This window comes from Myodes glareolus, chromosome 9, assembly GCF_982192425.1.
Source record: "Myodes glareolus chromosome 9, mMyoGla1.1, whole genome shotgun sequence".
Taxonomy (NCBI): Eukaryota; Metazoa; Chordata; class Mammalia; order Rodentia; family Cricetidae; genus Myodes; species Myodes glareolus.
Window position 1 is genome coordinate 28,618,455 of NC_142034.1, and position 15,736 is coordinate 28,634,190.

General features: G+C 37.2%; 1 protein-coding gene across 8 annotated transcripts in view; it reads right to left on the reverse strand.

Moving 5' to 3' along the window:
* Nucleotides 1-15,736, reverse strand: part of Spag9 (sperm associated antigen 9) — a 129,474-nt gene that overhangs the window by 78,765 nt on the left and 34,973 nt on the right. For 5 of the 8 annotated variants that reach the window (XM_085695669.2, XM_085695668.2, XM_048446902.3 and 2 more), the window contains exons 3-4: nucleotides 8,766-8,836; nucleotides 1,509-1,603 (exon numbers count right to left, since the gene is read on the reverse strand). In XM_085695669.2, coding sequence (XP_085551795.1) covers nucleotides 1,509-1,603; nucleotides 8,766-8,836 — 166 coding nt within the window. Of the gene's footprint in view, nucleotides 1-636; nucleotides 993-1,508; nucleotides 1,604-8,765; nucleotides 8,837-15,736 lie in introns of those variants that run through there. The other 3 variants (XM_085695670.2, XM_048446911.3, XM_048446913.3) reach the window with 3 other exon arrangements.

Consider the following 15,736-nt stretch of genomic DNA (forward strand, 5'->3'; position numbering starts at 1 on the left):
AACATCTGACCAAACAATAGTGAATAGGCTTTGTAAAGCTCTCTCGCTCTCACAACTCTGATGTGCAAATAACGAGGGAAAGGCAAAGGCAGTCTATTTTTGTCTTAGGAATTCAGATTTGTTTTTAGTTTAAAATATATTTTATGGTAGCAGAAAAATACCAGTTTCCACAAGCAGTTATTAAAAATTATAAAATTGATAGCAAACCTTTCACCAGGCAAAGGATAACTCAAACAAAATAAGCCTATATTCTGTGGCCAGCCATTTGCAACACCCACAATAAAAGCTATTTGTTCCTCAATGCTCAGAAGCTAAATCCAGAGCTATACAAATGTGGACCTGGTACTTGGCTCTTGCACTTCCCTGTTCTTTAATATTCAGACCACACTGACCTTGTATCTGTGTACAAGTACAACAGAAAATCCCTTTCTTCGGTCTAAAATTTCCAAACACAAAGCAGGGTTCCATTTAGGAACCTATAAAATAAGAACAGACATCCTAGCTTCAGGCCTTTTTCCATTTTCTGAATCTGCAACAGAAATGGTTACAAAGCAGACCCATCGTGCTAAGAATTTAAAAGAAGAAGAAGAAGAAGAAAACCGGCAAAGCAGGAGCTTCCAAGAGAGACTGGAGTACCTGAGTATCCTTGGTAGGTTCTGCGTCAGCGCTGGCACGCCGGTAGAAATAGAAAAGTGCACAAGCAGCAAAACAGAGAGAGATACTAAGATAGCAGAATTAATGACCACCGCCCCGCCAACAAAGCCAAACACAAACAGCAGCATGCATCCAGGATTCATGGCGCTGTGCTGGCATGGTGAAACGTCCGAAGCAGGAGGCCTACACGGGGGCCAACGGGGTATCTTTGTAGTGAGGATCTGTCATTCAGCTGCTGCCACAAAAACAATGCCATCAGCAGCAGCTTTCCACTCCATCCTGCAGCGGCTCCCAAGTGATGACGTCATTTCACTCTCCCCACCTCATAACCATAGAGCTGCTGCTCCTAGCTTTTATGCAGCAACCCAGAGGACAGCCAGCCTATTAACTACGTTCCTCTCCACTAAGAGTCTTGGCTTAGCTCATTGGCTACAATACCTAGAGGATCTACATAATTTATTCACACGCCTACATCAAACAGATGGCTGGCTAATCCTTTCAAGCCTGCCTCTCCGCAACAGAAAGGACCAATTATATGAAAGAAATCAAAAATTTTCGGCATACCCACAAACTGGAAAATTTCAAACCTACTCTGATTTCCCACCAAGAATCAAAAAAATAATTAAAATCCTACAATATGTTGCTTGTAATTTATAAGGTTCATAATCTAACCTTTTAAATGGCATTTCTATTTCTATTTTTGCATGCTACTCTTTCCCTTTGCATGCCAATCACAGTGGAGATACTCTGGGAGCAGACCATTGTTTCCAGATTAAAAAAACAGGAAAAACAGAAACAAAAGATTGATTATCGATTTCACATTTTCTCAGGCAAAAATGTATAACAAAGCTTACCTAATTCTACTATGAGCTGTAGCCTCTAGTTGATCACTTCCTGAGAGCTGATGAAGTTTGGTTCTTTCTAAGTGTTCCATATAATTATGAATCATCTATTTTAAGAAAGAAAAAATACATACAAAATTTTAGGCTATCACCTAAAATAAAACAGAATTATAACAAAGGAAACATTTTGGTACAAAGTTCTTATTTACAAGATTACTCAATTTCACGTAAAAGAGTATTAAGGAATAAAAAAATTGCAACAGCAAAGGAATATGCAAATACTCACGCTTAAGATGCTGGAGTCAGTAAAAATAGTTAATATCTTCCTTTGCATTGCAAAAATGGTTTTGTACAATGTTATATTATTAAATAATATTGGCATAAATAATACAAATTAGTACACAGACACTGGTAGGTGGTTATAACAGACTGCTGATTAAAAATAATAGCATTTGAGAAACCTGTTCACTTAAAATGGGAAACAAAGAAAATAATGTCAACTTGAGAAAAAATTCTATATGTTCATCTTTCCACACTAAAAAGGAATCACTGGAGTGAAAATAAATTTCAATTTAATTTAGTGGCAGTTTTTTGTTTTGTTTTTTGAGATTGGGTTTGTGTGTAGCTTTGAAGCCTGTCCTGGAACTCGCTGTATAGACCAGACTGTATAGGCCTTGAACTCACAGAGATCTGCCTGTCTCTGCCTCCCAAATGCTGAGATTAAAGGTGTGCACCACCACCGCCTGGCAATGACAGTATTTTTCATTATTTCTGTAGATTTATAGTTGAAAGAATTACAAAGTACTTTCTCCTGTGCTAATTTGCTAACATCAGTATTTAATATAATCATCTATAATAATAGTAACAAATTAATAGAAATAAGAACACCACACTACTTTGATTCTGAGTCAGATAAGGAGTCATATGATAGGGAAGCTAAATATGGATGTGAGTTCCATCCCTAGGACTCTCATAGTGGCAAAAAAGAAATGACTCTTATAAGTTGTCCTCTTATTCCCACGTACAACACTAACACACACACACAGGTTATTTTTAAAAAACACTAGTTCAAGTCAGGTGGATCTCTGTGAGTTCGAGGCCAGCCTGGTCTTATAAGAACTAGTTGCAGGATAGGCTCCAAAGCTAGAGAAACCCTGTCTCAAAAATAAAAAAACAAAACAACCAAAAAAAAAAACCTAAAAACAAAAACAAAATAAAACAAAACAAACAAACAAACAAAAAACCACAAAAAACCCAAAACACACCCATACACACACAAACGAACCAACCAAACAACAACAACAAAAAAGCTAGTTCAGGAGCTGAAAAGGCTGAGTAACCTCCATGGGAACTCACAGACACCTGGTATACATACATACACATACAAATAAAAACTTACAAAAAAAAAGGCTAGTCTAAGTGAGAAATGTTAACAGTAAAGAAATATGAATACAGAATCACAAGGCTATTTACATCTTTTATTTTAAATGTATAGTTTTCTCTTCCATACCATTTCAAAAAGAATTTTTCATAAAAAATTTTTTGGTTATATCAGCAATTCACAAATAGCTGCTTTCTTGTATCAAGAAGAAACTTCAAGAAAAAATTAAACTGAGACTAATATGGCAAAATAAATGCTGGGCCTAATATATGTAAATAACACTGTCAAAAAGGTTTTAGAAAGCCTTGGTTGATGGGTGGGCTGGAGAGATGGCTCAGTGGTTAAGAGCATTGACTGCTCTTCCATACGACCTGAGTTCCAGAGGCCCTGAGTTCAATTCCCAGCAACCACATGATGGCTCACAACCATCTGTAATGAGATCTGGTGCCCTCTTCTGGCTTTGCAGCATACATGGAGGCAGAATGTTGTATACATAATAAATAGATAAACTCTCTTAAAATATAAATAATTAATGAAGAAAAAGAAAAGAAAGCCTTGATTGAGTCCTTACATCCAGACAGTAATCACAATAGATGTAATTTGTTCAAATAAAAGAATGTAAAGAAAACAGATACTTCTTCCAGATTGCTTTATAGTAATTAATTTATTCAATAATATATAATAAAATATAAAGATAGAATCAATTTTACATCTGAATAGCTTACTATAGATTGGTTCTCTATTATCTTTTTAAATATTCAAAATTTAGAAAATGATACATTTGAAATCTTCAAACGACTGATTCCAGGGATGATACCCTGGCATTCCAAATGACCCAATGTGAAAATATAGATGAGACTAAAGTAGCCCTTACCAGGACAAAGCAACAACAAAACAGCAGCTATCATAGCAAATGCCAACCATTTTTACTTTAACTATTTTTAATTTAATTCTCACAACACTGTAATTTTATAGATAAACCCCAGGTATAGGATAGAATAACATGCTTAAGTTAAATATCTAGCTAATAACAGAACTGTTTTCTGTCATTAGCTTTAAAGCCAGGACTTGAGAATCTGTTGATGCAGCTACTGGAGCAGTTGACACTGCAGGGCCCATGTTGCATCTGTCCTTTCGGTTAACTCTCCAGGCAAGCAATGAGCTCATTGTTCTTCCCTCCTCGCTCCCACAAGAAAATCCCACACACTAAAACATTTCTGTATATTTAAAACAAGCTATATCTCACAAACAGAAGAAAAAGCTATACTGCACATAAAATTTTAATAATGATTCACAGTATGGTTATGATTTTAAAGGGGGGGTGATACAGGAAGGCCAGTGCTTCCGATAAAAAAGAAACTTGAGAGTGGAATAAGGCTTTTTAAAGGCAAGATACAATTAAGTCTCCCAGTTTTAACCCTCTTCCATCTCAGATAAACTGTCAATTTATCAGGATGCAAATTAATTTGCATAGCTAGAGGTAAATTCTGTGACACCTGGAGTCATGGAGAAGAATTCCAACTATATTGTCTGAAAAACTGTTGCTTGCGATAGGTTAACTGTCCTTTGCTGAAATAGCTTCACAGCAAAGGTGGACTCAGCACTGACAAAACCAAAAAGCAAAGCAATGATGAAGTTTTCCAAAGCATGGGTTCTTTTAATTTTGGTTACCTTCAATCTTTTTACAAAGCTATTATCTTTAAACCAATGAGATTCTATGAGACATAGAGGCTCAGAAAGGCACATACAGCATGTAACCTATAAGTCAAGTCAGGTGTGGGACACACGTCTGTAATGTAGTACATGGAAATGGAAGCAGAATAATGAGTAGTTTAAAGGTCCATCCTCAGCTACATAGCACATCTGAGGCCAGTCTGAACAACATGACACACATAAAACAACAACAAAAGGAGGCTGGAGAGATGGCTCCGTGGTTAAGAGCCCTGACAGCTCTTCCAGACGACCTGGGTTTGGTTCCCAGCACCCACATGGCAGCTCACACACAGCCTTCAGTTACAGTCTTACGCTAAAGGGCCTTGTTGAATAGCCGCTACGTTAGTCCCTCAACCTCTGAAGTGCTAAGGTAGCTTATAAGCATAGACTACCACATGTAGCACGGTACGCATTCTTTGAAGTAAATCCAGTTAAAAAAAATTAGTATTTGACTAAAGAATGGTCATTCACATTTTCAAAAAGAGCCAGAATAAATTTCCCACTGTTAGCAGTAAACAATGTGCTTGAACAAAATACAATTAAAATAATTTCGTGTCTTTGAAAAATGCTACCTTCTTTGGAAGTAACAATAAATATCCCTTTCTCTGGAGACATCCAGAGATTACCTTTAAAAGGTACACTAAGGGATTACGGAGCTATTTATTCTTGCTAATTGAAGAGGCTCTACAGAGCAGATGGATAAACAGAAAATTTTAGGTTACAGTGAACAGACTCACATTACAAAAGCAGACTTATTTGCATTACATAAGCCCGCTTTGTGACAAATAAAATAGTCTATCAGGGCAGAAGATAGAACCTCTTGTAACTGAAGGAGGGGATCCTATGAAAAAGCTGTCAATCAGTATGAGAAAGTTGTCTCATGAATGGATAGACCCAGACCACTGACTTTGTAACCAGCTTTTTCTTGAGACCATTTTTCTTCCAATAGTGTACATCTCTGAAGACATGGAAACAGACTGAAAATTTATACCCGCTCATGGGAAGTTGATGGTAGGTTTTCCATAGAAATGTATCTTTACTTTTATTAAATAGATATAAGGAAAATTAAATTTTATACATGTTCTTTTAAGAATGTGTATATTTAAAAAATATAAATAAATAATCGAAATATACTTTTAATACTATGTCACAATTTAATATCTAAAGACTATGAAAGTTAGAACTTTACTATTACTTATGACAGCTAAATATACTTCTCCAATTATATTTTAAAATATCATCATTGATAAGCAATACAAGTAAATACTACATACAGGACCTTACACCAGTACTGAAATGAATAGTATAAAAAGCATCAACTGTAGGCTTTTAACAATGAAGTTTTTAAAAATACTCTTACTATCTAGCAAATGATATATTTTTTTATATTTTATTTATTTATTTATTTTGTATACAATATTCTGTCTGTGTGTATGCCTGCAGGCCAGAAGAGGGCACCAGACCCCATTACAGATGGTTGTGAGCCACTATGTGGTTGCTGGGAATTGAACTCAGGACTTTTGGAAGAGCAGGCAGTGCTCTTAACCTCTGAGCCATCTCTCCAGCCTCCCAAATGATATATTATTAAAACACTTTACTTTCCTGGTTTTTCAAGACAGGATTTCTTTGTGTAGCCCTGGCTGCCCTCTAACTTAGAGATCCAACTGCCTCTGCCTCCCTCCCAAGCAAGCACTGGAATTAAAGGTGTGAGCCTCCACGCCCGGCCAGCACAGGTATTTTTTAAAGAATTTTTTAAATTAATTTATTCTTATTTTATGTACATTGGTGTTTCCCCTGAAGGTATATCTGTGTGATGTCATTGCATCCCTGAAACAGAAGTTACAGAAAGTTGTGAGTTGCCACATGGGTGCTGAGAATTGAACCCAGGTCCTCTAGAAGGGCAGCAGTGCTCTTAGAAACTAAGCCACCTCGCCAGTCCCAAAACATGGAATATTTTTAATATACTTAATAACTTGCTACAGCCGGGCAGTGGTGGCGCACATCTTTAATCCCAGCACTTGGGAGGCAGAGACAAACGGATCTCTATGAGTTAGAGGCCAGCCTGGTCTACAGAGTGACTTCCAGAACAGGCTACAGAGAAATCGTGTCTGGAAAAACAAAACAAAGCAAAACAAAACAAAAAAACTGTTACATAACCTGCTCTCATCTTCCCAAGACTCTATGATCCTTTGTGGTTGCTCTTTTTCTTCTACTACTGGGTATCAACTCTGTGACAGTTTGTGTTCAGGTAGTAATACTTAATTCCAACCCCATGGAAATGGGAGAAATGATTTTCTGCATTATTCAAAAGCAACACAACTGAGTGTAATGTAATTTTATGGTGCTTCAAAGCAGCAACATTGGTCCCTTTCAGGGGCAGAATAGGTTACACAAGCAATGGGAGAAAAACAGGAATTGAAGACTACAGACAGGGTTATGGGAATATCTCAATAATGTTACTTAGCATGAGCAAGGCCCTGGGCTCAATCATCATCACCTAAATAAACAATAGATAAAAACTAGAGTCAATCTCTGGAACTAGAGTTCCTGGTGTTTGATGAGTCACTGTGATGGGTGATGAGAACTGATGTTCTTTGAAAGAGTATAGTGTGTGTTTATCTGCTGGGCCAACTCTAGTCCTATCATTCAAAACTTTAAGAGAGGTTTAAAAGATAGTAGTCATTATGTTTAGTTGTATGTAAAGATATAAGCCCTTATGAAAATAAGTATTTATTTTGATTCGTTACTTCTAAAATTAATCTTATTCTGTACATATTAATTATATAAGTTATTTGTTTGTTAGAAAAAAAAAACTAGAATCAAGTCGGGTGGTCCAAGTGTCACACATCTTTAATCCCAGCACTTAGAAAGCAGAGGCAGGAGGATCTCTGAGTTCAAGGCTAGCCTGGTAAACAGCAAATTCTAGGACAGTTAGGGCTACACAAGAGAAACCTTGTTGGGAGATGACGACAAAAAACAAATAAACTAAAAAAAAATACCCTAGAATGAGATATAATATAAAATAGGATTAGTAAAGGGGAAATGGACAGGAGTGGTGGCACACCTCTTTAATCCCAGCATTGGAGCTGCGCAGGGGCACCTACAACTCTATGGGTTCAAGGTCAGCCTGGTTTACAGAGTGTATTCCAGGTAAATCAGGGCTACAGAAAGGAGACACAGAAAGAAGAGGGTGAGGGATGAAGGGAGAGGAGAGAGGAGAGGGATGTAAAATTCATTTCAGTATGTGAATTCCAGACCAGAACACACAGAAACAGTCATTACGATGACAAGACAGAAATAAATACAACATATTAAAGACCGACAGACTTTTAAAATGAAGGGCTACAAGGGGATTATGTGATGTAAATACTAATATAAAATACTAGAGGAAGCACATACCTTTAATCCCATTACTCAGGAGGCAGAGGCAGGTGAATCTCTGAATTTAAGGCCAACTTGGTCTACAGAAGTGAGTTCCAGGACAGCCTATCTCAGAAACCTTGTCTCAAAATCAAAACAAAACAAAACAAAACAAAAAAACTAAAGGAGGCTCAGCAGTTAAAAGCCTTGGCTGTTTTTTTCCAGATGACCTAGGTTCAGTTACCAGCATCCACATGGTAGTTAATAACCAGAGGATCTGATGCCGTCTTCTGGCCTCTGTAGGCACCATACTTATATGGTACACAGTAAAAAAATAAAAATATAAACATTAGCATATAAATAAATCTCAAATGCTTCAAAATTAGAATCCCTTTAAATGCATTCAAAACACATTCAATGTGTTATAAATCTGATATAAATCCTTTACAACTAGACTATATAAATGTCGAGAGCTAAACCAATATTTTATAGCAATGCAGCATTTTCCAAACTGGTAGCAAATCAATTTTCTCAGCATCATGCAAACTTTTTAACTATATACACAAAGGTTTTGCTAGCTAACCAAGGAACTCTCTTAAATAACTAAATTATTCTGTGGTATATAAATTTCCTATATGGAAATTTAATTCTAGATTTAAAAAGAATAAAAGTCAACTTTGGTAAATGCCATATAACATCTAGTATTTTCTGGAGATGATGCCTATGAATTATTCTAATTTTCAAAGGAAAACGTAGACATATAAAGTCCATTTCTGTGCTCCAATATCAGCATAGTAAGAACACCCAGCACCCACCTCAGTATGTCTTTGATGTAGTGCATTATATTCCTTCTTCAGTTCTGCTTCTCTTTCTTCAAGTCTGCTAACTGCAATCAAGATACATATACTTAATCAAATACAAGAAATGTACTCTTAGAAGTCAGTCTTTAAAATGCTGTGTGCTATCCAGAATCCTTAGCAACTTTACAGCCCAGTACTCCATGTGAAATTCTGCACAAAGTGACCTTATTTCGTCATCCTCACACACCATCTTCAGAGAAGAGTGTAAAACACCAGACTGGTTCTCTAACACATACATGTCTATCACATCATCCTTAAAAAATGAATATCACACAAGTTTTAGCCTTGTGTCAAATTCCAGATGGTTGATTTCAACCATTTTCAAGTATCAAGTTCTTTGTTCAGTACTAGCAGGATGACAACACCTATTCTCTGCTTTGAGTCTTCTTGATTTCAGGGACTCATCTTCTTTTACTTAGCTCCCTCTTCTGGTGGATTTTGTGAAGTGCATTGATGTGGAGCAGGCTCACAAAATGCTTTAAATAGCAAAACAAAAAGGAAAAAGTTTAGATTCTGAGATATAAAATATTAGGATAGGACTTTAAAGGAGAGTGATAGCAAACAAGAGTGATTTGTAGCAGAGTGGTTTCAGGCAACCCATGATGAAATGAACAACACTGGGCTGACCTTTAATGGGCTGCTACAGTAACCATGAGTTACAAGCAGAGGGCAACTGAAGAAGCCCACCATGGCTAAGGGCAGGAGAACAATTACAGAGCTGGTGACATTGTCCAGACTCATTAAGTCTGCTGGAAAGTCAGGATTAATTGGAAACCTTCTCTTGTGTAAGGTAAACTATGAGCTGTAACCATTAAGAGGTTCAGGTAATGTGCAGTTTGTGCCTGAGAAGTACAAACACAACTACTGGGAATGCTACTTCAAAAGCACATGTACATTTTTATATACCATGTGCTTACATGTGAAGCACCAAATAAAATATTAATGTGCTGCCCAGTTTTGTGTTTGTATATATTTGCCTGCCAGAATTTGTTGGGATGTCGTAGAAATGCATCATTATTTAAAAGAATTCCAACTCTGTGTTGTGATTTTTTTTGTAACTCAAGTCTGTATATCTCTGGCTAACTAGATTCACATCATGTTCCATAATACTTGTGGAGTGCATCTTCTTACACCAAGCAGGTAATGATCACATCTCCTGTTCATTCTATACCATGGTCCAAAGCACTAATAAGCCACTAATAATATATAGGCATTAGGGTAACACAAGTGATATTGAAAGCTGACAATTTGTGATGCTGCTCATTAAAAAAAAAAACAGGAAATTCACCCAAATTGTGGATATTTAGTAACAATTTCAAAGTATGTATTTTTGAAAGAGTAATAGAAAAAAGTATAAGGGCATTTATTTATTCAATGGAGACGATTCGGCAATTAAAAGTACTTGCTGCTCTTGCAGAGAACCCAGGTTCAGTTCTCAGCACCTATACCTGGCACTAAGTCCAGCTTCAAGGGATGCACTAATGGCCTTCAAAGGAACTTGTATGCAAGGGATGGACTCAAGAGCTCTCTCTCTCTCTCTCTCTCTCTCACACACACACACACACACACACAAAATAAAATTAAATATTAAAAAAGAAGTTAAACATTGCCTACTACTTATTAACTAAGCTTATTTAAAAGTTAAGGAAATCCCAAGACTAACAGATAAAACAATAATTTTTAATCACTCATTTGCATCAATCCATATTCTCTTTTACATTTTTTATTTTTTTAAAAAAGAAAACTATCTTTTCTCATTTTACATGCCAAATCCATTTCTCACTCCTTCCCCTCTTCCTGCTCCCTCCATCTTCATTCTCTTCCCATGCCCCACATCACCTTCTCAGAGAGGGTAAGGCTTCCCACGGGGGAGTCAACAAAGTCTAGCACATTGCTTTTTCTTTTATATTTTTATTACATTTATTTATCTTCTGTGTAGTGGGAGGGGTGGCATGTATGCCGCAATAGTGTAGAGATCAGAGGACAACCTGCTGCAATTGGTTCTCTCCTTTCACCATGTGGGTTCACTGGAACTAAACTCAACTCAGGCTTAGTAAGCAAGTGCCTAACCAACTAAGCCAACTCACCAGCCCTGTTAATCAATATTTTCTAGATAATGTACAATAAAAAAAGAGTGAGATAGATACTAAGGCTAAAATAAAAGTCAAATATCATTCATAAACTTCAATTTCAAATGTATTTGAGAGTAGAGTCCCATTATTTCATCAACCCATAAAATTTGTATTAAGACTACAATAACATATTGCTTATAGTGTACAAGAACTGTCCTAAGAACTGGACATAAACTGATTTTATTCTCTCATTATGATGGAAGCATCAACATTACATTCAGTTTGGAGAGAAGGATACTATGGCAATACAGCTAACTTACTAAAAGTCATAAAGGGGATTCTTTCCTAAAGGAAGAGTATAGGTACCATGCTATACTGCCTTTCAAGAAATGCTACTTTTAGACAAGCATGTTAGATCACACCTAGAATCCCAGCATTTGGGAGGTGAGGCAGGACTTGTACTGTGAGTTTGACATCAGCCTGGGTTACCGTGAATTCCAGACCAAGCTGAGCTATAAGCCGTTTTGACATAAACGAGAGAAATACTCCTTTTAATCTGTTTTGTATGATGGAACCTACTTTTAAGATTTCCGTGGCGGGTGGGACTGGAGAAATGGCTCAGTGGTTAAGGGCACTTCCTGCTCTTGTAAAAGACTCAGGGTCAGTCCCCAGCACCCACATAGTGGATCACAACCTCTAACTCCAGTTCCTGGGGATTCAACACCCTCTCCTGTCCTCCACACACACCAGGCACATGCATAGTACAAAGATTCACAACAATTCAGGAAAGACACTCATATAAAAAGATAAAATAAAAATAATTTTGAAAAAAAATTTCCACTGAGGGGAGGGGATGAGAATCAAGCAAAAGTCTCCTCTGTTCTTATGGGATAATCCAGTCCCAGACACTAAAGAAAGCATCAAACTGCTAAGTGAAAATGCATGCTCAGCTTTATGAATCATCAGGAAGAATAACCTTGTTTGGATATGGGTTGTCCCCCAAGGGTTTGTGTGTTGCAGGCTTGGTCCCCATGGTAGCAGTGTTGGGGAGGTATTATGAAACCTGAGAGAGAAAAGGACCAGTGAGATCCCTGGGTGACTGAAAAAGTTGTCCTTAGAGGAGATTAAGGTAGCTCTTACCAGATTCCTGAATTCTCATAAAAGCAAGTTGTTGGAAGAAGTAACCTGATCCCTAATTGCTCTCTGGCTTACTATTTGGAGATTCTCCCACATATGCTATTAGCACTGTGATGTCATCTGTCACTAGGTCTATATCATATGTCCAACAAGTCCCAACTCCTATGTCTTCCACTTTGGATCTCCAGAACTAAGAACTATATAAATCTTTCTTTATAAAGTTGGTCTATTGACAGATGGTGGTGGCGCACATCTTTAATCCCAGCACTTGGGAGGCAGAAACACATGGATCTCTGTGAGTTCGAGACCAGCCTGGTCTACAGAGTGAGTTCCAGAACAGGCTCTCAAGATACACAAAGAAACCCTGTCTCGGGGGAAAAAAAAGAAAAAAGAAAAGGAAAAAAATAAAGTTGGCCTACTTTAGATATTTGTTAACAGTAATGAAAACTCATTAATATATATGCTAGGAAGAATAACCAAAATAACCAACATTCTATAGATCAAACTGGTTAAAAGTAAGAAATATACCAAGTGCTTGCTAAAAATGGGAACAAACAGAACTTTTATAGATTGCTGGTAGGACTAAAAGGCTACATTCAATTTGAAAACAAGATGGGTGGTGGTGGTACATGTTTTTAATCCCAGTACTTGGAAGGCAGAGGTAGGTAAATCTATGTGAGTTTGAGGCCAGTCTGGTCTACAAAGTGAATTTCAGAACAAACAAAACCCAGCCTTGGGGGAAAAAAAATCAACTTACAAACTGTTTGGCAAGAATTAATAAGGTTGATTGTTTTCCAAACCTATGACAAAATACTTCATTGCTAAGAAATATATAGATGTATCCATCATTATAATTTGGATATGGAATGTACCTTAAAGGACCATATGTGTAGACTCTTTGGAGAAGCGACTGATTGAACTTCATCAATAGAACCTACAAAGCCCTCGCCTTGGTCCACCCACAGCAATGAAGCCAGTCAAACTGGACTCAGTGAAATGATGAGACGACACAGACTTTTCCTCTACTGACTTGTTTCCATCGAGTACTTTTGTCAGTGATATAAAGCTTACTACCATATGCCAAGAGGCATTAAAAATGGTGTTCAATCATCCAAAGTTGAAAAGAACCCTCTTGTCAACCCATAACCAAGTGGAGAAAATCTTCACATATAAATACTATATAAGAATGAATAAATTATTTTCAAACTCATCATAGACAAATGCCACAAATGAGATAGCAAGAAAAAGAACAGAAATCAAAAATACAAAAATAACGCAAAATGTTAAAGAAATTATAGTGGCTACCTTTAAGATGGATTTAGTTGCCTACTAACCATCCTACTCCAGTTCAAACAGACTGTGCATCTATTCACCTAGTAACTCCCTTTAGCTTGACTATTCATTATGTCCTCTAACAATTGCTATGTGTTATGCATAGAGCACAAGATTTAAATAGACCATCTGAAACCATTACAAACAATTTGTGCTGTTCCAACCGCAGAATTTATAGGAGAATGCAAGTGTACTACAATAGTGGAGAATTATAAAAAGAATGAAAGGAGGGCTGGAGAGATGGCTCAGAGGTTAAGAGCACTGCCTGCTCTTCCAGAGGTCCTGAGTTCAATTCCCAGCAACCACATGGTGGCTCACAACCATCTATAACAACATCTGGTGCCCTCTTCTGGTCTGGTGGCATACATGCAGACAGAACACTGTATACATAATAAATAAATCTTTAAAAAAAAAAAAGAATGAAAGGAAAAAGGGATAGGTATGCAAGGATACACCAGAATTATTATTTTGAAGGTTATGTGGAATCAACAACATAATTTCCACTAAAGAAGTAATATGAAAAAAAATAAATAAATAGCAAAAAAAGGAGTATAATATGTATATACTTTGATGCAATAGTGTTCTTTTTACCCTGATATACTTGTAACAATGCCCAAAGGCAAAAAAGTTGATAGTCTATAAAAATGTTTAACAAAGTTAAGCTGGAGTTACCCAATGCATCATTAGGAAGTTATGAAATGAAAGTCATATGACTGACAGAATATAATGCTTCACTATCTTACTGTCACATGACTCAGTAAATTAACTTCTCTGTGTTTATTTCCTTGTTTAGCAATAAGAGTTCATATTAGAATTAAGTGAGTTAATATTTGCAAAGGACAAAGAATAGTGCTAGCATAAAAATATATTCCCGAAACAAAATACAGTAATTAAAGGAGCTTCTTAAAAAGAATGTAATCTATCTGCAAATAACAATATGGTTGTGCCTACCAGGAAATGGACAAGTGTTAAAAATGTATCAAATAAAAAGATAAATAATACAAATAATAAATAATACAAAACTAGGCAAGCTGGACGGTGGTGGCACATGCCTTTTGATCCCAGCACTCAGGAGGCAGAGGCAGTCAGATTTCTGAGTATAGATAGGCCAGTTTGGTCTACATAGTTCCAGGACAGTCAGGGCTACCCAAAGAAATCCTATCATGATAAACCAAAATAAGTAAGTAAATTAGATAGAAAATAAAATAAAACTTATAACCAGGCATCATAGTACATGCCTTTAATTCTAGTACTTGGGAGGCAGAAGTAGGTGGATTGTCATGTGAGGCCAAAATGGTTTATGTAGTGGAGTTCCAGGCTAGCCAGGGCTACAGAGTGAGAACCTGTCTACAAACAAACAAGAAGGAAAGAAAGAAAGAAAGGAAGGAAGGAAGGAAGGAAGGAAGGAAGGAAGGAAGGAAGGAAGGAAGGAAGGAAGGAAGGAAGAAAGAAAACAATATGAACAGTTAGATGTTTACAAAACCAAAACAATTGTCCCTAAAGCAGCTCTTTCCTATAATCTTAGGCAAAAGTCCTGCAGCCACCCCCGACACCCACACCTGCTCGTTCCTTATTTCCCTTTCTTCCCTTCCTCCACACAATTCCAACTGTTATGTCAAACTGAAATATCTTCCACAAGCTTGTAAGATGAGCACTTGGTACCAAGCTGATGTTCTATTTGGGGAGATGGTGGAAATGGTAACTAAAGGGAGGAGGTAGGTTACTGGGCCCTGAATTTGAAGGTTATACCTGGTCCCCACTTCTTCCCTCCATCTCTGCTTTCGGTCATATTCTCCCCACCCAAAGGATTGAAATCTCTGATACCAGGAGCCAAAATATATTTTTCATTCATCAAGTTGTTCATGTAAGGTATTTTGTTCTAGCAGTGGAAAGATTTAGCACACCAACCATCAAGTAAAATCAGTGTATCTCATTTTCAAAATCTAAACTAGGCGTAGTGGTGATGGCTTTAATCTCAGCACCTGGGAGGCAGAGACAGGAGGATTTCTGTGAGTTCAAAGCCAGCCTGCTCTACTAATGAATTCCAGGGCAGTGAGAACAGAACTACATGGTAAGATCCTGTCTGAGTCAGGCAGTGGTGGTGCACGTCTTTAATCCCAGCACTCAGGAGGCAGAGGCAGGAGGATCTCTGTGAGTTCAAGGCCAGCCTGGACAACTAGGGCTGTTACACAGGGAAACCCTGCCACGAAAAACAAAACAAAACTAAAGAAAGAACAGAAGGAAGGAAGGAAGGAAGGAAGGAAGGAAGGAAGGAAGGAAGGAAGGAAGGAAGGAAGATCTTGTCTCAAACCAACAATAACAAAAAATAATAATAAATTTCTATCTCTGCCATCAAATCTTATTCTAGTATATCACCTAACACTT